At 38.6% G+C, this 25,348-nt stretch overlaps 2 protein-coding genes across 4 annotated transcripts in view; one reads left to right on the plus strand and one right to left on the minus strand.

Annotated features, from left to right (window-relative positions):
- Nucleotides 1-1,617: 1,617 nt before the first annotated feature.
- Nucleotides 1,618-3,762, minus strand: LOC129766262 (uncharacterized). Its single transcript, XM_055766779.1, has 3 exons — nt 3,488-3,762; nt 2,677-3,436; nt 1,618-1,767 (listed from the first exon to the last, which is right to left on the minus strand). The coding sequence occupies exons 1-3, from the start codon at nt 3,760-3,762 to the stop codon at nt 1,618-1,620; spliced, it is 1,185 nt and encodes a 394-aa protein (XP_055622754.1).
- An 11,017-nt stretch (nt 3,763-14,779) lies between these two features.
- Nucleotides 14,780-25,348, plus strand: part of LOC129765302 (TLC domain-containing protein 3A) — a 40,390-nt gene continuing 29,821 nt past the window's right edge. The window contains exons 1-4 of one of the 3 annotated variants that reach the window (XM_055765463.1): nt 14,780-14,963; nt 15,270-15,722; nt 16,410-16,857; nt 16,915-17,145. In XM_055765463.1, coding sequence (XP_055621438.1) covers nt 15,448-15,722; nt 16,410-16,857; nt 16,915-17,145 — 954 coding nt within the window. In that variant the 5' untranslated portion in view covers nt 14,780-14,963; nt 15,270-15,447. Of the gene's footprint in view, nt 14,964-15,071; nt 15,206-15,269; nt 15,723-16,409; nt 16,858-16,914; nt 17,146-25,348 lie in introns of those variants that run through there. The other 2 variants (XM_055765461.1, XM_055765462.1) reach the window with 2 other exon arrangements.

Below are 25,348 nucleotides of genomic sequence, written 5' to 3' on the forward strand. Positions count from 1 at the left end.
AAGTATTGTAACTTTAATATTTTCAACTAAGTAAACGATGAATAGGGTGTTTTACGCTAAAAATACTGCAAATCCTTCTCGTATCGGCCCCTACATAATCAATGATATCAGCCAATTTGATATGATATCGATTTCATCGCAATTATCCATGGTATCCTTAACCCGTAAGCATTTTATCAAACATAAAATTTTCGGAAATTATCTATGACTTTGGTCAAATCGCGTGTTGAAACCATTGTTGTGTCTCAACGGTTCGTGGGCTGAATTAAACTAATCGTCCTGCCATCCTAGCTTTCCAACAAATCCATTTCCTTCTCCTTCCAGGTACCAGGTAAGTATTCGGTTTAATTTTCCAGGTAAGTATCCAGTTTCCAGGTGTTCACGTACAATGATAACTTTTATTCCAAATTTCTCCAGGTTTTAATTTTTCACATAATTTATTTATTCAAATGTCCATCAATAGCCACAATTATTTTTGCGCGAGATAGAAGTACACTTTTTATTACTTTTCACAAAAGGATCTATATCATTTCTAAAAACTCTTTATCTATCGACTCGTATTTATCCCTTTTCTCTCTCTATATCCATCTATATATCTGAGTATTAAACTCTGAGTGTCTTTTTCTGGGGATGCTCAAGTGTATAACACTTAATGGTTCAAACATTACTGCCCCCCTTGAACTCGCTTCAACAAAATAAATCTTAATAGCTATCACTCGAATATACATTCAGCTTACTAACAAATTTACAAACATTACACAAATGGAACAAACAAGATTTTTAACACTATTTAGTTTCATTCGGTTCCTCTATGGGCAGCGGACAAATCCTATTTACAGATCGTTTATAAATATCGCTTGAGGTCTGCACGGAAACAACCCTAACGATTCCGTCCGAGCCAGGGTATACATCAATTATCCGGGCTAAGGGCCAGCAAAGTGGCGTGAATTGATTTGTGTGTGGCTTGTAGTTCTGTGAGATACTCTCGACTCCAACGTTGCCAATATCGTTGAAACATCTGCTGCATTTGTTGGTAATGAGAAAGACGGTTGATGGGAATGGCTTGAAGGTCACTTTCTGGCAGAGCTTTCATGGATGTACCGATGAAAAAATGGGCTGGGGTTAGAGCTTCTAGTTCACCGGGATCGTCGGATAGGGGTGTTAACGGCCTCGAGTTCAATGCAGCGGAAATTTGAACAAGTAGAGTGGAGAAATCTTCGTGGTACAACCGCTGAGTGCCAATCTCCCTTTTTAATGCTGTTTTAACGGAACGAACTCCTGCTTCCCATAAGCCACCAAAGTTAGGTGCTCTGGGTGGTATGAACTGCCATGAAATGCGTTGGTGAGCAAATTCTGTGCCGATTTTCTAGAGACTAGATTGGTCATTCAGTATGTTGTATAACTCATTCAATTCATTTTTGGCGTCTTCGAAGTTTTTCGCGTTGTCCGAATGAATTTCGGCTGGGATGTCATGATGCCCAATGAATCTGCGAAAGGCTGAGAGAAAGCCTTCTGTAGATAGGTTACTAACAACCTCCAGGTGCATTGCCTTTGTTATGAAGCATATGAACAATGCAATATAGGCTTTTGGTGATGCTGCGCGGCGATGGGGAGGCTTCAAATAGAACAGCCCGCAATAATCGACTCCTGTGATGGAGAATGGTCTTGCGGGGCGTACTCGAACAGCTGGAAGTTGTCCCATTGGTTGTTGGATGGATGTAGGTTTAACGCGAAAACATCGCACACATTTATGGAGTACCGAACGAACTGTTCGTTTGCCATGAATAGGGTAGAATTCTTGCCGCATAACAGAGAGGGTGAGTTTGCATCCTCCGTGATTCGTCGCTCGATGATAGTGTTCAATCAAAATTCGTGTGAACAAATGAAAACTTGGAAGGACGGCCGGGTGTTTAGTGGAAAATTTCTCTTCAGAGTAACGCAAACGACCGCCAACACGAATTATACCGTCGTTGTCCAAAAACGGTGGTGTTTTTGTAAATTTTTTAAATCGTCGTCGAAACATTCTAATTGAACTAGCTTTACTAGTGAAAGTTGGGCAATATCAATTTCTTCACTGGATAGAATTGATGAAACACAGCGACTGTCAGGACTTCTGCAATTGCGACAAAACCGAATGCAATAAGCAACAATCCGAAGAAGCGGTTGCAAAGTAGATCTGATAGTAAATATTGAGTTCGTTTCAGTTGTAATTGAAGAGATCTGGATGACGTTGCGCCTTTCCAATTCTTCTTCACGTCGTACATCTTCATTATTTGTTATTGGCCAAGTATCCTCTGATTTTCCTAGCCATTCGGGACCTTTTTTCCAAAGGTGACTTTTCACGAATGCATCAATAGGAATCCCACGCGATACCAAATCGGCGGGATTCTCCTTTCCAGCGATGTGTTGCCAACGATGTCCATATGTAAGAGTCTGTATCACAGATACCCGGTTGGCAACAAAAGTTTTCCACGTATTAGGAGGTGCCTTCAACCAATGGAGCACCACAGTGGAATCTGACCAAAAATATGAGCACACATTTTCCAACGTGAGAGCCTTGATAATTTTCTCGTGTAAACGAGCTGCTTCTTGAGCAGCAGAGAGCTCTAGTCGTGGAAGAGTCAACCTCTTTAACGGTGCAACTCGTGATTTAGATGAGATTAGTTCAATGCGTACATTTCCCGTTTGATCCACTGTTCTAACATAGACACACGCTCCGTACGCTAGCTCAGAAGCGTCTGAAAAACAGTGGAATTGAATATCCACCCACTCCGCAATGAAGGCAAATCTGCTGATCCGTAGCTCCGACAATTTGTTCAACTGACTATGAAAATTTATCCATTTCGTTTCTATATGTGGCGGTACTGGATTATCCCAATTCGTTTGCAGTAATGCCAACTCCTGCATGATCATTTTTGCGGTTATTACCACCGGTGAAATCAATCCTAATGGATCGAAGAGCCTTGTAATTGCCGATAAAATACGGCGTCTGGTCCAAGCGCTCTCGCTACCATCGATATTGTATACGAATCGAAGCTGATCCGATTCAGGTTCCCATGTGATTCCAAGTGCCTTGATCCTCTCCTCGGGATCCAAGTCAAAACTTATAGTCAGACTGGTCCCTAATTGATCTATTGGAATCCCAACTAGAACCTCTGCGCGGTTCGAACACCATTTTCGTAGAGGAAATCCACCCTTGGATGTTAGAATATCCATTTCCTTGCGCAGATAGCATGCGCTCTCAACCGATGCAGCTCCACCAATGTAGTCATCTACATACATGTCCCGTTCCAAGGCTGCACATGCCTCAGGATGATTTCCAATCTCATCGATTGCTAATTGTTTGATTACTCGTGTTGCCAGAAACGATGACGGTGTCAATCCGTATGTTACAGTGAGTAGCTCGTATATTTCGATGGGATCTTCCACCGAAAACCTCCAAAAAATCCGTTGAAATACCGTGTCCTCGTTATGAATCCGTACTTACCGATACATCTTTTCGATGTCTACAACTAACGCGACTTGATGTTTGCGGAAGCGAAGAAGAAGTGTAAGCAGTTCATCCTGTATGATAGGACCTTTCATGAGCGCATCGTTTAACGAATATCCACTATCGGTACATGCCGACCCATCGAATACAACACGTAATTTAGTGGTTGTGCTAGCATTTTTCAGTACTGCATGATGGGGTAAATAATATGCCTTTCTTTCCGCTGTTCCGAATTTACCCGTGCCTGTATCCTTCACCGAAACCTTTCTCATATGGCCCATGGCCAAATATTCTCGCATAAATGAATGATAATGCTCCTTTATAACTTGATTTTTTCCTAATTTTTGTTCGAGTTTCCTAAAACGGTTTAATGCCATGGACTCAGATTCTCCAACCATCCAGTCAAAACTGACATTCGTTTCCGAGTTCTAGTAGCTGAGCAAACCCAAGCCTTATTCTAGCCGACACTTCAGGCCCATCACTTCACATATCCCAAGGCATGTCAAGAAAATTTCCAACCCGAAAAAATTCTTGACCGATCAGGAATTGAACCCAATACCTATGTCAGCATTAGCCTAGAATTTACAAAGGAATTCCCGCTTCACTGGATACCCGACAACGGTCTGTTAATCGTTTTCGAGACCAGACAGCTGAGCCAACCTAAGCCTAATTCCAGCCGATACTTCAGGCCCTACATTCAACCTGGGGTATAAACGTGTCAACCTGAATCTGCAATGAGATCCGCCACAACACAGAAAAATCTTGATATAATTATCTGTTGAGAAGATGAATTTACAAGTATTCCGATTGAGCTATCCCTAGCTTACCTCAGGTTTCCACATTAAACCCCTTGGAATGACTTTGTTTTATTCGATCAAAAATTCTTTTGCTTTTGTTCAATCTCACGTTTCTCTATGTTTGCCAACGCGCGCGGGCTCAAACTATTGCAGACTTCACAATTATTTTTTTAATTTAATTGAATAACTAAGATATATATAACAGCAAAAAAAAAAAGAATACCATCATCACCATAGTTTTGACAAGAAAAATACACGGACACACATACACTCAAAAGACAATAATTTCCTCGTTTTATGAAATAATGAAATAATGATGATGATCACCTCAAAAAGTTTGAGCTGTACGAGTTCTCTTGTTGATCTTTATGTAACAATTATTAAAATAACCAGCAAGCACATTGAAGTAAAAAACAAAACAAACGGACTGGTTATATTACAAACATAGATTCCTAATTGAAGAACAATTTATGTTATCAACTTAACGTATTTAACCCATGACATGTCGAGAGAATGTCCAACCCGGGAAGACCCTAGACCGATCGGGAATTGAACCCAATGCCTATGTCAGTATTAGCCATGAATTTTCAAGGGAAATCCCGCTTTATCAGATCCCCGGCCACGGCCTGCAATTGCGATCGTTTCCGAGTTCCTGTGAGCCGTTGTCCAGTAAAGCACGAGCTAAATGCTTGCTACCATTGTTATCCTTAACTACACATACTACGGTCGACAAAAAAACAGTAGAAGTTTTCGATTTGGTTTCTGCGCTGAATGATCCAATTGCCTCATTTGGAGTTTCGGTCGGCCGATGTTCACCGCCACGATTAGAATTATGCAGCAATTCCGGTTGATCATCATCCTGTGCAGTTATTTGATTTGTTGATATGGTATTCTTACTTGCACAACCAACTCCAATGGATGAAAATCCCGGATGAATTAACGAATGGTGCTTTTTACCGCATGAACGACATATGAATTTTGATATGCAATCTCTCACCCAATGGCCTGTACGAAAACAGTTGCTACACAATCGTTTTATATTGACAAACTCTAATCTCTCCTTGGTCCCCATCTGAATAAATCTTGGGAATTTCGCCAGATAGTGTTGCTCACCACAACATTGACATGTAGAAGAATTCTTGACACTCTCCATAGCCGAGTGAACGTTCAGTTTTTGTCGCTTATGGATCAATTTTTGCTTATTGTTATTCGTTTCCACAATATTCGATGAGACTGCATCCAGTACTCTCGTCCTCCTCTCCAGAAAATCTACCAACTCTGGAAACGATGGTTCTTTGCACGATGACGCATGGTCCTCCCACAATTGCAACGTATGCATATCAAGCTTCGAGCACATCCAGTGCACAATCAATGCTCCCCAATGATCTGTCCGCTCTCCAAGTTGTGTCATTATTTTCAATCTTTGCTCAAACTCATCTACTAAGCGATGGATAGCTTCCGTCGATTCTCGTTCTATTTTCGGGTATTCCATAAGAACCTGAAGATGCCACTTTTTCAATAAATATTCATTTGAGTACCGCTTTGCGATCGTCTCCCATGCGATAATGTAATTCTCTCCAGTGAGTGTAAGTGATTCGACAAGTTTGGCTGCCTCTCCTTTTAGGGACGATTTAAGGTAATGGAATTTCTGGACATCACTAAGTTCCATCGAGTCATGGATCAATGAAACATACGTCGATTTAAATGACAGCCAATCCCGGTAATCACCATCAAACTCCGGCAAAGTTATTTGTGGCAATCGAATTCCAGAATGAAAACCCATCGCATGATTATTCCTTGCCATTGATGAATCCAAAATTGGCATGCTTTGCGCTTGAGCTTGATCGCGCTTCGCCAGCAGAGCCGCCCGTAACTCATAATATTTAGTCTCAAAGTTGGTACAAGCCTCGTTATCTTCTTCCTCATATTCTCCTTTTTCATCAAACCCCATAATCTCATCTTGAATCTCGTCGAAACCCTCCACATTTGCTCCAATTTATCAAGTCTTGTTTGAATTTGACCTTCATGTTTCTCCTGATCATAACCCTTCAAGAAGTCAGCCTGTCTCTTCAATGAGGCGAACAACCGCTCTCGCTTCTTAATTTTATCCTTCAGTTTTCGATCAGCCATTTTCCGCAAACAACCCGTCGACGAAGATGTTATACTCCGATGATGACGATACCGAGAATCAATAAACGACACAAGAAGTACCGCTAAAACACTATAGCTTCTTTGGACAGGTACTCACCTAAGACCTGTTCATGTAATGTCTTGTATGAAAAGTGTAACTAGAGCCTTCAAATCCTGTGTCGTCCGTGTAATTCCAAAAAGATATTCGCTGAGATCCACTTATTTCCTGTTGCCTCCGTGAAACAATCGTACCGATAGTTAATCGTGTCGATGATTCAAAATCCTCCAACAATGCGTTGTCACCGTTCATAAAAGTAGAAATAAAATCCAGGAAGCACCACACACCATCAGCTACGTTATTGGACAGGGACTCACCTGAGACCCTTCGACAACAGGCCTTGTATTTTCCTTTAAATAGTTGTTCTTTTCTCGTTCCAGTTGTACAGAAAGCGTAAATGACCTCGTCGTAGCTACTCGAAGATCGGAAGTCCTTTTTTAAACCACTTCGTATCCTTTTTTGTACCTTTTTTTATCTCCCAAAGCAGATCACGATGTTAAGTTCTAGCAATCCGATGTATCTCGTACCAGAAATAAAATCAAAAAAGAACCAAGAAGCATCGCAACTATAATTTTATTTTGTTGGAAGGCCACTCACCTGTGGCCTGCTTCAACCAGACCTTGTATTTTATTGCGAAAAACAATAATCGTTGTTGCCATAAAGTTTTCGACGACAGATATCTCTTTGGAGCAGATTCCGAGCAGTATGTGAGAGTATCCATTATAGTATGAAATATTTCAGCGTACTCTGGTAGACGTTCGACGCTCTGAATGAAATGAATCAATTCGCGCGTATAATAGATTTCAATAATTATAAATCAGAAAACTGTATATTCCATAGATTCAGCCGCCGATCCTGGTCACGGCACCAATGTTGTGTCTCAACGGTTCGTGGGCTGAATTAAACTAATCGTCCTGCCATCCTAGCTTTCCAACAAATCCATTTCCTTCTCCTTCCAGGTACCAGGTAAGTATTCGGTTTAATTTTCCAGGTAAGTATCCAGTTTCCAGGTGTTCACGTACAATGATAACTTTTATTCCAAATTTCTCCAGGTTTTAATTTTTTACATAATTTATTTATTCAAATGTCCATCAATAGGAACAATTATTTTTGCGCGAGATAGAAGTACACTTTTTATTACTTTTCACAAAAGGATCTATATCATTTCTAAAAACTCTTTATCTATCGACTCGTATTTATCCCTTTTCTCTCTCTATATCCATCTATATATCTGAGTATTAAACTCTGAGTGTCTTTTTCTGGGGATGCTCAAGTGTATAACACTTAATGGTTCAAACAACCATCGTAAATATACAAAGCTCCAACTTTCTTACCATATACTGACGACTAGAGATGTGCCATCCGCTCATGAGCTGTTCCGAAGAATCGACTCTTTGAAGTGAGTTGACGCGGAACAGCTCGCAAAAAAAAATCAAACAGCTCTTCAGCTCACTTTGATGATGATGAAGGAGAGAAAAGAGCTGTAGAATTGAAGAGAGTGTGTGAGCTGTAAGATTCAAATGAACTGACCGTCTCTCGCTCTTCGTGTTAAGACATCAGTTTAGTTTCATTTGTCCCTCGTCTTTTCAACTGTTATATTCGCGTTGACGGCATTGAGCTTTGTTTACCAGTTTAGGGGGCGCCAAAAATAATAATTGGCTCTCAGGCAGAATGAACACGTTTTTAAAATTCAAATTATTAATGAAAATTAACTTCTGTGTATCAAATGAGTATTCTATTTCAATGAAAAACACTTTGTTTGCAGGCGGTGCAAAAATCTCATAAGATTTTTTTTTTTTGAAGAAAACTTTCTATTGTAATGTAAAGCCTCAGTAAAAATGTCGGAAATGTTGTACTCGCCGAGTCTGTTGTAAATAATAGTCTGGAATACGTGTTTCAAGTAATTAATAATATGGTGTGAAAAATTTCATTTGAATTTTAACATTTTCAAACTGGCTTCGTGGCTATCGAGTTTGGGGCCCAAATTGAAAGTCGGCACTGACAACTGAGCTGAAGAGCTGTTCATAAAGAACAGCTCATTTAGATGAGCTGATATGATCAGAGCTGTTCATCATGATGAGGTGATTTGCACACCTCTACTGACGACATTCAATGGCTGAAATGAATCTAAATTGAAATAAAATGAAGAATCACCACCGAATCTTGCTTTTCAGTGCGTAAAATAAACAAACACCCTCACTTTTGTGGTTCTGAGCTCTAATGTAGATGTCGCATGAGCTGATTCAGCTTTGCCTAAATTCGTCAATTGACGAATTTACGTTGGATTTACAACCAGATGGCGCAGCGAGTAAAATGAGGATGTTTTGTTTTTTGGTATGAAATTCGTTAAAATTTTCTAGAAAAATCAGAATTTATCTTTAAATTTCCCGGTTTCATGTATTCTTTCCACACTGAAAAGGTTAGAAAATCATCATTTTACAATGTGCTACGTATATTACGAGGAATGGCTTGTTATAAGTATTGTAACTTGAATTTTTTTCAACTAAGTAAACGATGAAAAGGAGGTTTTGCGCTAAAAATACTGTAAATCCTTCTCGCATCGGCCCCTACATAATCAATGATTTCAGCCAATTTGATATGATATCGATTTCATCGCAATTATCCATAGTATCAATAACCGGTATGCATTTTTTTTTCCAAAATATATATTTTTATCAAGGCTCATATGGCGTTAGCCTCACGGGGCCGGGGGTCCAATACTTTGACAATTTTTCTTATTATCTATGTTAGTAATATGTAACCGATTACTCGCGGTTGGCTCGAGGTTAGTATTACAAGTGTTTTCGTAATTGGGATGTTGTTGTCTCCAATGCTCTGTACTTGTGCCCGACACGGGATACTTCCTATTGGGATGCAGCTGACCATTAATCAGCAACGCCCCCCTAGTCTGTAACCCATATCTAGCGTGGTGCATCCTTCTCGACTCGAGGAATCCAGGATAGAATGGTCACTAGCCGGCGCAATCATCAGTTCGTGTAGAGTTGTCATGAGCGGTACAACCTTTGGCTCTTGTTGAATGTTCAGTGGACTGCACAACCTTTGGCCCGTGTATCTGTAAAGAGTGTGTGTATGTATTGCCGCGACTAAGTAAAAGTTTATCGATCGGATAGGAAGGATACGAAACGGGACACAACGAAGAAAACATCATTAAACGTTGACATCGGCGTTTCTGAGGAACAGATATAGATGAAGCAGAAGATCAGGATCACGGCTACCTAAGATATCCCGGACGGGGATATCCGATTGTCTGCCTTGTGCTCTCAGTGCTCTAGAGAGCTGAGATCGAGCAGCATGGAACCGGATACACGACCAGACAACATGCTCGAAGTCGTGGTAGCGATCGCCACAATCACAAAGATTGTTTGCTGCGAGCCCAATGCGATAGAGATGCGCGTTTAGGTTGTAGTGATTGGACATAAGCCGAGATATCACGCGAATGAAATCACGACCTACATTCAATCCCTTGAACCATGCACTCGTCGAGACCTTAGGGATAATCGTGTGTAACCAACGACCGAACTCATCTTCACTCCACATGCGCTGCCAACTTACGAGTGTGTGCTGACGAGGAATGTGAAAAAAATCGTTATAAGCAATTTGCCTTTCAAAAAGTGTGCCTTCTGAAGCGCCCACCTTAGCTAGCGAGTCCGCCTTCTCATTCCTCGGAATCGAGCAATGAGAGGGAACCCATGCTAAGGTAATCTTGAATAATTTTTCGACCAAAATACTCAATAGTTGTCTTATTCTTGTTAGGAAATAAGATGAGCGTTTATCAACTCTCATTGAGCGGATTGCCTCTATTGAGCTGAGACTGTCTTAAAAAATAAAATAATGGTCGATGGGCAGTGTTTCAATGATCCCTAGAGCATAGTATATCGCACCCATTTCTGCGACATACACGGAACAAGGATCTTTGAGTTTGAAAGAGGCACTGGAATTTTCATTGAATGATTCAGATCAAAAATGACAGAGGAATTGCAAAAGTATGGGAAGCAAACTTGGTTGGAGATGCCTTGTGAAGGGTGCATGTCGTGGGTAAGGTACTCATGGTATAAAGACATAAAACTTGACTGAGGAGTCAGCTGGAGTAGATTTTCGAAGTTATCAATCACCAATGGATTCATGATCTTGCAACGGATGAGAAATCTGTAAGATAATTCTGTGAACCGAAGAGTAAGCGGGAGTACTCCTGCCAAGACTTCGAGACTCATCGTATGTGTCGAATGCAAACACCCCATGGCTATACGCAAGCAACGATATTGTATCCTCTCCAGCTTGAGAATATGAATCCTGGCAGCTGATCGCAAGCAAAAACTGCCATATTCTAACACTGATAATATCGTTGTTTTGTATAACTGAATGAGGTCTCCTGGATGGGCACCCCACGTATGCATTGCGTAACCGGTATGCATTGTCAAACTTAAAAATTACGAAGATTATCTATGACTTTGGTCAAATCGCGTGTTGAAACCATCGTAAATATACAAAACTCCAATTTTCTTACCATATACTGACGACATTCAATGGCTGAAATGAATCTAATTTGAAATAAAATGAATAATCACCACCGAATATTGCTTTTCAGTGCGTAAAATAAACAAACACCCTCACTTTTGTGGTTCTGAGCTCTAATGTAGATGTCGCATGAGCTGATTCAGCTTTGCGTAAATTCGTCAATTGGCGATCTAACGCAAAACGTAAACGATCGGTGAGACATCTGGATTTAGTTTTTGAACTAAGAAAATTATGCTAATGTAACCTAAAACTCAAAAACAAATCACGTATATTTTACTTCCGGTATTTCCAAGGTAGTTCTCACATGCAGGAACCATGCATTTTTCCCCTTGTTTTTAATTGTGCTCTCGAATTTCCTTTTTTGAACAATAATCAAATAATCTTTTATGATTATAACATTGTAATTTATGGAAAGAACTACAAACCTTTCATAAGCTCACATACCAAAATTTAAAACCATCATCACTTTCACCGCAGCGCCGCCTAGGTGTAGATTTGTACGTTAGATCGCCAATACGTTTCAAGCGGTTTCATTCAACTTGACCTGTTTGTATGTCTGTAGGGTTGTCCCACATTAATAGAAATTTTTCACTTTCCTTCTGACTAATTGATTTGCAATTTGGAACACACCTTTATCTCTGCTGTTTATATAATACTGCGTATTCCATTATCTTGAAAAATCCAATTTGACCGCCGCTATGAAATAGCCATGATGCGCTGTATATTCAAGAATTATCGAGTTTTCCATCCGCTCTTAAATTCTGTGTTTATGAAAAAAGGGTTGAGCTGCCTGAGTGCGTAAAACATCAATATTTTTTCATATTGCTGAACATCTTTCTTGGAATGTATATTCTAAAAGTCATCCACATGAACTGGGAGCGATCGATTTATTTCCATTGCTAGGAGAAAATCATGCATTCCACTAGAATGAAGACATAATCGAAAAATGTTACAATTTTATAATACACTCGACAATGAAAATAGGCGAACAGAGTGTAAAGTTGAAAATTTTAAGTAATTTTTGAAATGCTGTAACTTCGTGAAAAGCAACCTATGAAGATCATTTCAAAGCTTCATGTTTCGGAATATACTACAGACACATTTTTCTTTTGGATCTTAGTGTGTGCAAATGTAGTGAATAAAAATATAGGATCTGTTTGGGAATAGAATCAAACACCGATTCTTTTTAGCGTAATGCTTCAAGCTAGAAATTTATTGAATAATAATTACAAATTGTAGAAGTCTATCGTATGTATGAACCTGCAAATTTGGTACGGCTTCAAGCCTTATAACTCCCCGAACAAATATCTTGACGTCCCTTTTAGGGTCCTAATAATGGATTTCAATTTGATGAATATTGGTCCTATATTAGATAATAATTAGTTTTATCTACCTACGACAGCTATAATGTAGTGTTAATTAATCAGTTCAGAAAATATTGAACACTTCTATAATTGAATCGAATTGAATACAACTTTTTATCCTTTCTCCTCAAGTAACAAAAAAAAAACTTTTTTTTTACGTCAAGCATTCAACCGATCTCGTTTGTTTATACCTGTGCCAGTTCCATTATCTAGCCAGTAAGTGGCACTGATAACGGCAAGGTTGCTAAATGTGGGGCTGAATCGTCAACTGGATCAAAACAAGGGTTTCAATGGGTTTCCGGACTTTTAGCTAGCTAAATCAACAAAAAAGCCAATTAAATTTATCAACCAGGTTCCATTGGATTCCAAGAACTTTCCTGAAGTATCTTTCAATACAAAGTTATTTTGCTTAAATGGAAAATTTATCCATCGTCTTCGATGATTAATATTATAATTCATTCCATTCCGGACGTAGTTAGATTCCGGACATAATTCAATAAATGATGAACGCACCGCTAAACGAAAGGCAGTTGGAAAACTCCAATAAATTATGTGCAAAGTTAATTAGTTGATTTGACGAAAAACGAACGAAATTTTATTTATTTTTTTGCATCGATTTTAAAAAAGGGTCAATGATAGTAGTGTTTTAGAAAATCATTTGTCATTTTGCAAATATTGTAGCAAGTTCCAATATTAGCAGAACATTTTTAGCCTTGTATATCCTCAAACCCTCTGTGAACGTTTCATAATGTTATGTTTAGCCATTTTAACCAACCGATGAACCTTAAATTTTTTTTGTTGAATGTATTAAAAGCACGACATTATTTTGTTTAGGTGCGGGTTTCGATTCAGCTTCCGCTGCTTCACTTCTATTTATTTAGGTTTAGCGTAAATAGAAGGCGAACAACACATTCTCAGATTTATGGGCCAAGTCTCTGGAGATGTATTCCTGGCAGCGATACTCTTTTTTTTAATGGAGTAATTTTTGCAATACGCTTCTATTGGCGATCTAACGCAAAACGTAAACGATCGGTGAGACATCTGGATTTAGTTTTTGAACTAAGAAAATGATGATAAGGTAACCTAAAACTCAAAAACAAATCACGTATATTTTACTTTCGGTATTTCCAAGGTAGTTCTCACATGCAGGAACCATGCATTTTTCAACTTGTTTTTAATTGTGCTCTCGAATTTCCTTTTTTGATTCAACCATTGGCAACATTTATACAGTTTTCACTACTGAAAGAGGTAATGAAATAACATGTTATATATAAAACTGCGCAGAATTAAATTTCTTAAAAACTCATCGCAATCAAATAATCTTTTATGATTATAACATTGTAATTTATGGAAAGAACTACAAACCTTTCATAAGCTCACTCATAAGCTGGCTTATCTTGGGAGCTATTGTCGTATCGTGACACTGAGCAAGAATAATCCTCGGTACATGACACATGATATTTGACACATGACACAGATTCACTATAGATATTTAAAACAACACTTCATGAGCACCTGGTGAAGCATGATTGCGGAAAACGCTGCAATGTATGGGTTACATATTATTTGACGAAAAACATTTGATTGAACGCATCTCCATTTGCGATTCGCTTTATCAACGCAACTAAATCATGTATCGTGATTTGCCCCGAATTAAAAATATGCGAGATTAGATCCATGAGTAATATTTTAATATGGACTTTCTCAGATAAAAAACGAACTTTTCGAGCTCGATAAAAAATAAACAATTGAGAACAAACCATTTAATAGTAATGGCTAACGTTTTTACCAATAGAAAAGTGGAATAGAAAAAAAATCAATTACTTTCTCTAAAAAATGAAGGAATGTCCACGCGGACAACAGGGAGAAGGGTATCAGGAATGTCCACGATTGTCCACGGAGGGGGAGGGGGTGTCTAAAATCGTGCCCCTAATATGTACAAATAATATGCCCGAAAAAATGACTAGTAATTTGTAATAATAATCCAAAAAAAATCGCCACCTATACAATTTTTTTGTAAGAACACTACACTAAAAAAAGTCATATCTAGTTATTATATCCCTCAGTGTAGTGTTGGCTACTCACATCGGATAGCCCGTCGATTGAAAATAACAATTTTATTTCTGGTATATGCAGGGATGCCAGGCAAATTAACATAATACCTGATATCTCAACAAAATGCTTGGTATTCAAGAAACCTACCTCTGAAAAAAATGTATCCTTTGAGCCAAACTAAATCGATCACGTACAAAAAATACGTCTACCCTTACAAAGAATTGGTACTTTGAATTAATCTTCAAATATTTTTAAAAAAGTTGACACAATCGAAATTTATTCAAAATGTCTTCACAAAATTACATGCCTGCACGGTAATGAAAATGTCTTCGAAATGAAGTCATGACTTCACAACTGGCATCGCTGGCTTCGATAGCGTTACCGATACGAAAGAAAACATATTGTGAATAGTTCTGGCCTGCGGAAAGTCCATTTTCTTCGTATAGAATACACAAAACAATCTATTTATGCTAATATATTTTCACAATTTGTTGTCAACAATGACTTACATCGACAAGAAAATTGATGTCTAGGTATGTATGGATTCATAATCTCCATTTTGCAAATAGTGGACGAATGATCAATCAGAAAATAGTACGTGCGTTGCATAACATTGAACTCATATTTTTGTTGGAGTAAAACAACGTATGATTCATAGTCAATGAATTAACACATAATACATGTTTAATACCAGTTGAACAACCTTCTAAGGATGTTTCTAATAATAATGGTTACGATATAATATATTCACACAAATAAAGCAAATCACTGATGAGTATAGCTAATTTCCTTTTTTCAATCTGATAATCTAATGTTCTTTCATGTTGTTTTTCTTTCAGATGCGAATACATAGAAAAGTTCCCATATATACTATGAACGAATGATTGCTAAATTATCAAACAAATCGGTCGACGAAATAGAAGAAACGAACTACACCACCGACTTATAGTTTCCATTGGACCATAGTTCGAGCATTCACCAAAAATTGAAACAAGTTATCCGGGAAGCGGATTGAAAATGAGCGCTAATACGAAAACGGATACCAAAGGTTGTCTGTTTGCTCTGCTGTATTCTGTGGGTTCCTTTGGATTGGCATGCGCAAGCCTGTGGGATTTAAAGTCCGATGACCGAATCACAGTACAGAAAGGGGCGCTGCTTATCACTCTGGGCTTCGTATATTTTATAACCCTCACTGAGCTGCTAAATAAGCTGATCCTGCAGACAAGCCTTGGATTGAATTTAGTCAAGAGGTATCGATTAAGGATTTCTGATGTATTGGACATTTCCAACAAGTAAGTACTGCAGCATTACGATTGTCAGCGATTTGTTGTTTTTTTTAATTGCTGAGCGCTCGATAAACAGGAAACAAAACAATGTATACTCATATGCGATATAACCGGTTCCCGGAATAAATCGCCACAGAAAACGACTGCAACAGAAACCACCGCTTATAAAATGTGTAGTAGGCTATAAATATTGTGGCGCGGTATTGTATTTCAAAACAAGAATTAACCGGGCAAACGTATCGCCCCAGGCAAACGTAACGCCCCGGGCAGACGTATACCGTCCGACGCTCGCTAGAGCTCGGTCGGACATTGCTAAAGGATCGTATCCTATGTTTCAAACTAACCGGGCAATCAGTGGATCCCAGGTTTGCGTGCGAGACACCGCCGCTTCCGACGGCGGGTCGGCGGTGGACTCGGATTGCGTCATCTTGGCGGCATGGGCCGCCTCGATTCCTTATCCTCGCCAAATGGGGACTTCGTCCCCATTACATTGTCCTCAGAATAAATTTCGAAAAACGAGAACAAGAGAATAAATTTATAATAGAAATGTGAGGCACATGATGTTTTTCCCGCGCCAAATATTTCTAGCCTACTACACTTTTTCTAAGCGGTTGTTTCTGTTGCAGTTGTTTACTGTGGCGATTTATTCCGGTCACCGATATAACCGTATATTTATTGATGTCTGTTATTTAGAATCGTTTCAGCGGTCCAAGCAACATTTTCCTGCGTAGCGGGATTTTTCGTTTGCAGATGGTCATGTCCGCGAAATTTTCTCCAAGCATCGCATTTCCTTTCCGAGTCGTACGCCTGGTTCGCAGCGTCCTATTTTATTTATGATATCTGGTCTATGTATAAAGTGTACGCGGCTGAAACATCTAACAGAATTATGGTTAAACTAGGACTTAGCAGCGATGGCACTGCAAAAAGTGGAAAAGTAAGCAACGATACAGTAGTGGATTCAGCCAACGAGGACGCCCAAACACAACCTTTTTCCGACATTCCAAGTATTAGTAATGGAACTCTGAGTTTTTTACTGCCAAGCAAAAAGGGAGTTCCTACTTTCGCACGGTATATAATAAACCATAAGCTGATGGTTTTTCATCACCTATTTATCGGTTCTTATGGTTTAGCTGTAATTGCGGTAAGCAACGTGAATCAGTAGTACTTAAACATTAAATTATTTCTGACTTATTTGCAGTTTCTTCGCGGTGGGCTAGGTGACTGTGTGTTCGGTTTTATGTATATGATGGAACTTTCCACGCCGTTTGTATCATTCCGTGGTATTTTGAGCATTATGGGACTAAAGGAAAGTAGAGTTTATGTAGCCAATGGTTTGCTGATGCTTTTCACCTTCTTCTGGTGTCGTGTGTTTTTGATGCCTTACGTATGCTACTATTATAGCCAAGTAGTTAATTTACCGTTTTTCGAGGTAAGTAGTTGTATTCATTTAACTTTTTAAAAGGTACAGTTGAATCATGATTATCCGCGGAATAGACTGGCAAGGTCACCGCGAATAACAAAAACTGTGGTTAACGCAATAAATAGGCTAACCAAACGTACCATTTTAAAAGGGGACCACTTTCAATAGTTCCGATTTTCGACCATTTTCAATTGTTTCGTCTTTTCATCAATTCGTACTGTATTTTTGTTTGGATATTTACAATAAAATATTTTCGAATGAACGTCTTTAATATTCAATGGAGTGTTTAGCAATCGATACTTAAAGCATCGCTGGGAAAACTTATTTTCATATCGAGTTTACAAACATGTTCATGTAGAACAAGTGGATAGATTTTGTGCCTTCATCTGTCCCTTCACATTATGCTAAATTGCCTGAACGTAGTTGGTTGTTTGTTTTTGAAAGACTTAGACTTTTGAGACTTTTTAGTTTATTCGCCTCTTAACCTTGAACATGGTAACACATATTTCCTTTAATTCCCTATTTCCTTCTATTTCTTGACACAAGAAAATTAAAGATTGAGCCTAGGACACGATCGCATTTTTGACGTAGAACTACAGAATCATATTCAATCAGTTTCCGCATTTCGGGTATCACTTTATAATTCACGATTTTTTTTAATAACTTTTTGTATTGCCATCTATCCCTTGTGGTAATAGTGTTCCTGGAGTTTCGTAATAAATGCACATGGAGAAAGTGTTAATAGGATTTAGATAAAATGAAATGAAAAATTTCCATTTTCTAATGAAGGATTTTCTGAATAATGCGATTATCGGAAGGCAGTTTTGAAAACTCCAATAAATTCTGTACAAGGTTCATTATTTATTATTATTCATTTTTCGGCAATTATTCCATAACTCTTGAGAAGGTCCCATCTGATTTGATCGATCGTAAAAAAACGGCGTTCGATGTCTCTCGTGGCTTCAATTCATACGGCACCCATTGTCCTATCTTTCGGACCATTTCCATTGCTTTTAAACGATCAGATATGGTTTGGTGAGCTACTCAAAGTGTATCTGCAAGTTCTTGTTGCGTTTGTGATGGGTCTTGATCGAGTGAAGGCTCCAATTCTTCATCTTCAAACTATTTTGGCGGTCCGGGACGTTCTTCGTCTTCCAAGTCAAAATTACCACTTTTCAACCGTGCAAACCACGTCTGACACGTTCGCTCAAATGGAGCATTGTAACCATAAACTTCCATCAAAATGCGATGACTTTCCGCAGCTTTTTTCTTCATATTGAAGTAAAAAAACTATGTTGTTTACGCTTCACCTTTTTGACATATACTGAAAAAGACGCGCAATGACAGCAGCTTTTCAACGAATGTCTGGAAATTTGATTCACTGGAATAATAATTAAACTACGCCATCTGTTGTAAAACAGAAGAAACTTACCGGTACACCTAATATAATAGTCGATGATCTCCCGATAACAATAGAGCGAAGGCTTTGGCCGTGTCTGAACGCTTGAATTTGCAATATTAACAGCCAAAACTCTTTCGGAAATCAGTTCTGAGAAGAACTTACACCTAATTGTACTACTACTGCGATTATTGAAAGAAACACGGCCGAATACCGGATATCCGGCAAGTTTTGAGGTCTGATGGCCGGATATTCGGCTCTCACGCTGCGAATACGAAACTGGGGGAAACATTTTACATTTTAGAGAAAAAATTACATTTTAGGGAAAAATAAACACATTTTTTCATAAAAATGATGGACGATGATTAAATTTTCTGTTTAGAATCAATATTCTTCAATAGAGAATGAGGGTTTCTCCAAAGGATCTTGAATGGATTTTTTCTGATAAGGATTTTTTACTACAATGATCAGATTTTTGTGGATATATTGAATTTATTTCAATACTGGACGAATAAAAGCAAGGACTTCGAAGTTAAATATGCAAAAAACATTAATCGATTATTTGTGTTCAAGATTAGAAAACTAAGAACTTTAAGGATGATAATCTGAGAGAGGGGGACATTTACTTTACCACAAATAAAAAAAAATTGATGGGTTATATCTATGATATAACCGCAAGGTTGACGTGGGATTGTCTTAGCTCAGCAATCATTTGTTTGTATTGATTAAATTTTTGATTGAATGAAACAATTTTCGAATTGAATTGAATTCAATATATTTGCTTTGTGAATAAAAAGATTGAATGAATGCCATGTAAGGTCAATTCATGCATTGTGATAGATTATGTTCTTCGTTACAAATAAATTTAACGACAATCCTGTGAACGGAAGAATTATCAAACGATAATTTTATTTTACATTTCCCTCTGAAGTTTACATCTCTCAAGTGCACGTACTTCTCGAACCGCGAATTTGCTTGATTTGATGAACTTCAGGCACTCAGTTTCGATTTTGACATGTACGTTGAACGCATATTGTTTAATCAACAGGCGTTATCACAGCAAATGGTTATCAACATTTTGCCTATTCAAATGGTATGCGTAGAAATTCAGTGAGCAGAAGATATGAAGGCATATCTTTCAATGCAATCTTGAATAACCGAACCAAAACGTTGTGTTCGTACCCGCTTTTGCAATCCGTGTTAGGAAAACACTTTTAGGAGTGCAAAAAAGAACATGCGGATGCAGAAGTACCCCCGGCTTGCATGAAATAACAAACTTCAACTTCTACTTTTTATACTATAGATGCTTTAAACTTGAAAGTTCATTCGACTCCAGTGTCTGCATGATTTTCCCAGGTTCCTAAGCTTAGAAGACCGTGTTAAGGAAACATATTCTAGTCTGTACAAAGGCAAACTAGTACAAAAATACTCGTAGTTTGCATTTATTTGCAAATCTGATTTCCCCAAAAACCTTGGTTTTGAAGTCTGTATTAGGCAAACACATTTCAGTCGGAACAACAATGCCCTCGACTTACATGTATTTGCAATGCCAATTTCCCCACTCTCCTTGGATTGAAATCCTGTGTTAGGGAAATATATTTCAGTCGGGACAAAATTCCCCCGACTTTCATTTATTTGCAATGATTTCTCCAACGCTGCTTGGTTTTGAAGTCTGTGTTAGAGAACGCATTTCGGTGAGAACAAAAGTCCGCATACCTTCATGTGTTTGCAATGCCGATTTCCCCAAGGCTGCTTGGTTTTGATGGCTTTGTTGGGGAAACCGTAAATCGGACCAATCAAAACGAGGCAGTTAGGGCGTTTAGATAACGCTTATTATTTTACAGTTATTCAATTGTTTATCGATGAAAAATAACATTTTATTAATTGCGATAGATGCGTAGAAATATTCTCTATCAATTGATGCAAACATCTTTCCGATCCAGTAAGAAATGTTCGAGTTATAAGCATTCGGAATCTTTCATTTTTTGCTGCATGTTCTGTGTTTAGGTTTTCATTTCACCCCCCCATATATTCCGGTTAGACGTAGTCCCACGTCAAAAAGAAGTAACCAGCATTACAAGTTCCGGCGTATCCAAAATATCTCGAATCAATCACAATCACGATTCTTGTATTTGGTGGTCATTAAACTGAAAGCAGGACCCTCAACTGGCAGGTTTTGCTTATTTTTCAGCTCCTTGTAGTAGTGTTCGCAGGGAAAGACTGTTCTCTGAAGCTATTTTGTTGCGATTTATTTTCTGTTAATGAGAAATTATTGTTTTTTTTTAATATCCGGTATCCGGCCGGATAGGCAAAATACCGGATAGTTACCGAATATCCGTTTCATATCTAGATTACACTGCTGTTGAGTGCTTCTCGATTGGAAAATAACTGCCTGCTCCTCGTTGCTGGGCCTCTCTGCTAGCTGACAGAAATATCACAAAGGGGTGTGGGTTGTGATGCAGTTTTCTCTTCTCTTCAGGAAGGATGTTAACTCATTACCCTAGGATTCAATTTTCAACAGAGTGGACCAAACAAATATGTTTCGGTCGGTCACGCATAGTGCTATTTCACTACACTGCTGAACGTTCAAAAGCGGTTGACGAAATCGCAATACGAAAGCGATTTCGCCCAACCATAATAAAAACGGGGCAGCTTTCGCAGCTTGCGATAATTGACACATAAATGTAAAACTGTATCAATTCTGGTAATACAAAAATACAAGTTTATTCCGATAAAATCGTGTAAACTGGTCGAATCACAACATTAAGAAGGTTGTAATGCCTGCGTCTACACTGTATTTGCATCAAAACAGTTGCTTCACAGTATATAAATCTAATAAAAAACTCACCCGTATTACCATAACAGGTCTCTTTTTTAAAGCACAACTGGAAGAGTGAAGATTGTTTGTGCCAATGGACCAATCAGAATGCGTAAGAGATCCAAAGTAGCATTTGTATAAAACTCCTTTTTTAGATAGATGAGAACATTTTGTTTGAAGAGTGAACAATAAGTAAATAAATTATAATTAATTAGATAAGAAAAGGAGAGGTAAGATTCCGTGTCAGTTGGAAATTGCTGGGTGCAAATATTTTTAGAAATGAAAAACCACTTTCTAGAGCGTAAAATATTCGTGGAGCTTACTTATCGTATTTTGTATGGTAGTATCAAGAGGTTGGCGAGGGGGCGGTTTAACCCTTTAACGGGTACCGGCATGTATATTGCCACCAACTGTTTTATTGCTTTCTCTTCTTTAACAATTAATTATGACTTCTAACCTTATGTGGTAACTTGTTCTGATGTCTAGCAACATGCCTGATTTTTTTGAGCGCAAAAAAAATCAAAAACTATTCATTTTGGAGCCGTTTTTGTGTTAACAACTCCCAATTTAGAGCAGCAAGAGCAAATTTTCCGTAAAGTTATTGAAAAACAGCCATTTTGTTGAAGTTTTCAATACATACGAACTGTTTAGGACCTGTTGAGTCTGATAATGAATTTTATTAGTTGTTTTGTTGAAACTAACATCAAAATTTCAAATACAAAAACAACATTTTTCCATCAAGTGTTTTCCTATATTGCCACCAATATTTTACGCTAGCCGGACAGGTGGCATCTATATTGCCACCAACATCTAACACTAGCCCTTTTACGGGCAGGTGGCAGCTATATTGCCACCAACATTTTACGCTAGTCGGGCAGGTGGCATCTATATTGCCACCAACATTTTACGCTAACCGGCCAGGTGGCGTCTATATTGCCGCCAACATCGAACACTAGCCCCTTTACGGGCAGGTGGCAGCTATATTGCCACCAACATTTTACGCTAGCCGGGCAGTGGCAACTATATTGCCACCAATTGAAAAAAAATATTTTGTGTATTTTAGCATCTATACATGTCGTTGTATTGGAGTTTGCGTTGATTACATGCCTAGTTCTCACGGCCGCTAAAGGGTTAAGCTGCTGATCACCCCAAGCCACACTCATATTGCGGAACAAATAAAAAACTAGACAACTCGATTGACCACACCCACATTGCGACCAAACAAACAAAAGAAATTTAACAGCACGACTGAATTGACAGCTCGAGCCCTGATTTGTGTTGGTTGCGATAGAGATCTGGGTATTGAATAGTACTGCACCAGTTGAAAGATTTTTTTTTCTGCGATGAACAATATGTGGACCAGGAACAGTCGGAAGATAAATGTGAAACAGAATTTTTATCTGGGTTATGAATGATTTTGTGATAAAATTTCAAAAAAAATTATCACCTTCGCGAAGTCTCTTCATCATCTGAATATTCCATCTCCTGGCTCAAACTGACCATCCCTGATTAAAGCTGTTTCACTGATCCGCGCACGAACCCACTAAATTAGACATATCAATGATGAATACAGCAAAGATTAGTTGAATCGCAACATCACCTATCAGTTGAACGACAGACAGCATCTTGACAGCCATACGTGTGTGAAAGCTGGATTTCGCTAAATATATATGTAAGGCAGCAAGAGACGGACGACGAGTAAAGGCCGTATTATATTATCCAGCACGTAGCGTGAACGGCACGTACCGACACCGGCAGACAAATACATGATGTATTCATATCATCAGACATAGCAACTTCTCTGTACGAACCGGCAACGCGGACGAAGCGGAGAAATGCTACTGGTGATTGAACCGATGTCGTACCGAAGAGCGACGAACGCACCCATACCACGAACTTCGACGTTTGATTTGTATGTATGGTGCTACTCGCCCGTGTAGTCGTGCCCGGCACCGGCAAAATATTCTTTTCGAGAAATCCTTCATGCATTTGTCTGAAACGTGCTGTGTATGTTCGGAGCCGTTCCGCTATATATACGCATATACATTTGAAACACACGCAATAATATTGGTCTTGCATGAAACGTGCTGTGCCGGTTACGCTACGTGCCTGATAATATAATATTACCTTAAAGGTTGACAGGCGAAACAAGAGAGAACCCAACAGCAGGGTACCGCGAGAACTCACAGCAACAGCAGTTTTGATGTTGCTCCGTGTGAAAATCAACAGAAGAAGGAAATCCCTTTACATTTTAAAATATTGTTATCGATCATTTGCCAAATGAAAACAATCACCTTAATTACAGATGGGCAAACCGTTCACGAACGGTACGAACGAACTAGTTCGCCGAAAAGAGTGAACGAACGGTCGTTCTTTTTCAAAGAACGGTAATTCTCCCCACGAACTGATTGCGAGCGAACGGTTTGCGAGTGAACTGTTTGAGAGTGAACTGATGGAGAGTGAACTGCTTGTGAACGAACTGATTCAGAACGAACTGTTTGCGAGTGAACAGTATGAGAAAGAACTGATTGAGAGTGAACTGTTTGGTAACGAACTTTTTGAGAACGAAGTGTTTGCGGGCGAACGAGTACAGCTGAACTGATTTGCGCTGGACGGAATGGACAAATATAACGAGAACGTTTGTAAGGAAAATAAAACGATATTGTCATGATGAGCAAAATGCATCTAACGCAGGGTTTGTTTCGTTAATGTATACTCAATTTTGTGTTAAAAATTAAATTAGATTTTCGTAGTTTTAAATGGAAAACTATATATTTCCAATTACATGTATTCTTTCAATTCCGCGTAACATTCATATATTTCCTGATTATTAGAAAAAAAATCTGGGGGAAGCTGGGGCGATTCATGAATTAGGTAAACATAAAATCTTATAGTGAGGGCAAAGTTTTTTCGTTGCTTTCAATTCATTGTTTGGCCTATTGCTTATACGTGTTATCGTGATTGTTTGTATGATTTATTGTTAGTGAAAATCGCTGCTGATTTTTCCCCTAAATGAACATTATGAAATATGATCTTACATGGAACCTGTGTGTTGTCCAAAAAGAAAATATGAAAAATTGCACATATTTTGTGCACATCAAATTATTACATAAACTTTTGTCGACCGACAAACATATTTTCACATACAGTTAACGACTTTTAAAGAAGAAGCAGCTTATCTTTCTCCACAAAATTTCAAAAATAGAAATCCCATACGTAAACTATCCAATCCAACGATATCAATTAATAGCTGTCTATTGATGTTGGGTTCCAGCTAAAATTCTATGTTGTTCTTAATACCGCTGAACGAAAGAGCGAAAGAACGGTTCAAAAGAACTGATTCACTTAGATGAACGGATAATGAGTGAACAGTTCATCAAAGTGAACTGTTTTGCCCATCTCTAACCTTAATACATGGGGGCAGACTTCCTGTGCGCGCGCTTTATTTTCGAGAGACGAGTGTCGATTTTCTCTTCCTCATAATCCATGTGCAAGCGATGAGATCGGGCTTTAGCACGCGAGCTTGGGATTGGCTCTTTTTCTTTTCTTTCGTAAAGCATTGAGAGGTTTTCAGACATCCAGTGCGCGCGTGGCTAAATTTGGAGAGACGAGTATTGATTTTCTCCTCCTCACAACCCCTTCATGTGCAAGTGATGAGATCGGGCTTTAGCACACGAGCCTGGGTTCGGCTCCTTCTCTTCTCTTTCGTAAAATATTGAGATGTGCTCAGGAATACTTGCCATACAAATGAAACACAAATTTCTGCATTACTCGGAAATTAACCAAGCAAACGATACCAAAGTTGGCATGTGAAAGTTTTAGGGTGCAATAAATGTTTCTATGATGGTTAGACAGTCCTTCCCCCACTCAAAGGGGGGGCTGCCATACAAATGAAACACAAATTTCTGCATTACTTGAGAATTAATCAAGCAAATGAAACCAAATTTGGCATGTGGAGGTTTTAGGATGCAATAAATGTTTCTATGGTGTTAAGA

This window comes from Toxorhynchites rutilus, chromosome 2 (assembly GCF_029784135.1).
Source record: "Toxorhynchites rutilus septentrionalis strain SRP chromosome 2, ASM2978413v1, whole genome shotgun sequence".
In the NCBI taxonomy this organism is placed as follows: Eukaryota; Metazoa; Arthropoda; class Insecta; order Diptera; family Culicidae; genus Toxorhynchites; species Toxorhynchites rutilus.

Excerpts from the sequence above, each read along its gene's own strand:
- LOC129766262 (XM_055766779.1), bottom strand. The coding sequence starts at position 3,762 with ATGAGAAAGGTTTCGGTGAAGGATACAGGCACGGGTAAATTCGGAACA. Across the intron at positions 3,437-3,487 it reads GACATCGAAAAGATGTATCG|GTTTTCGGTGGAAGATCCCA; the intron begins GTAAGTACGGAT and ends GATTTTTTGGAG. Across the intron at positions 1,768-2,676 it reads CAGTGGATCAAACGGGAAAT|TTCGTTCGGTACTCCATAAA; the intron begins GTACGCATTGAA and ends GCAAACGAACAG.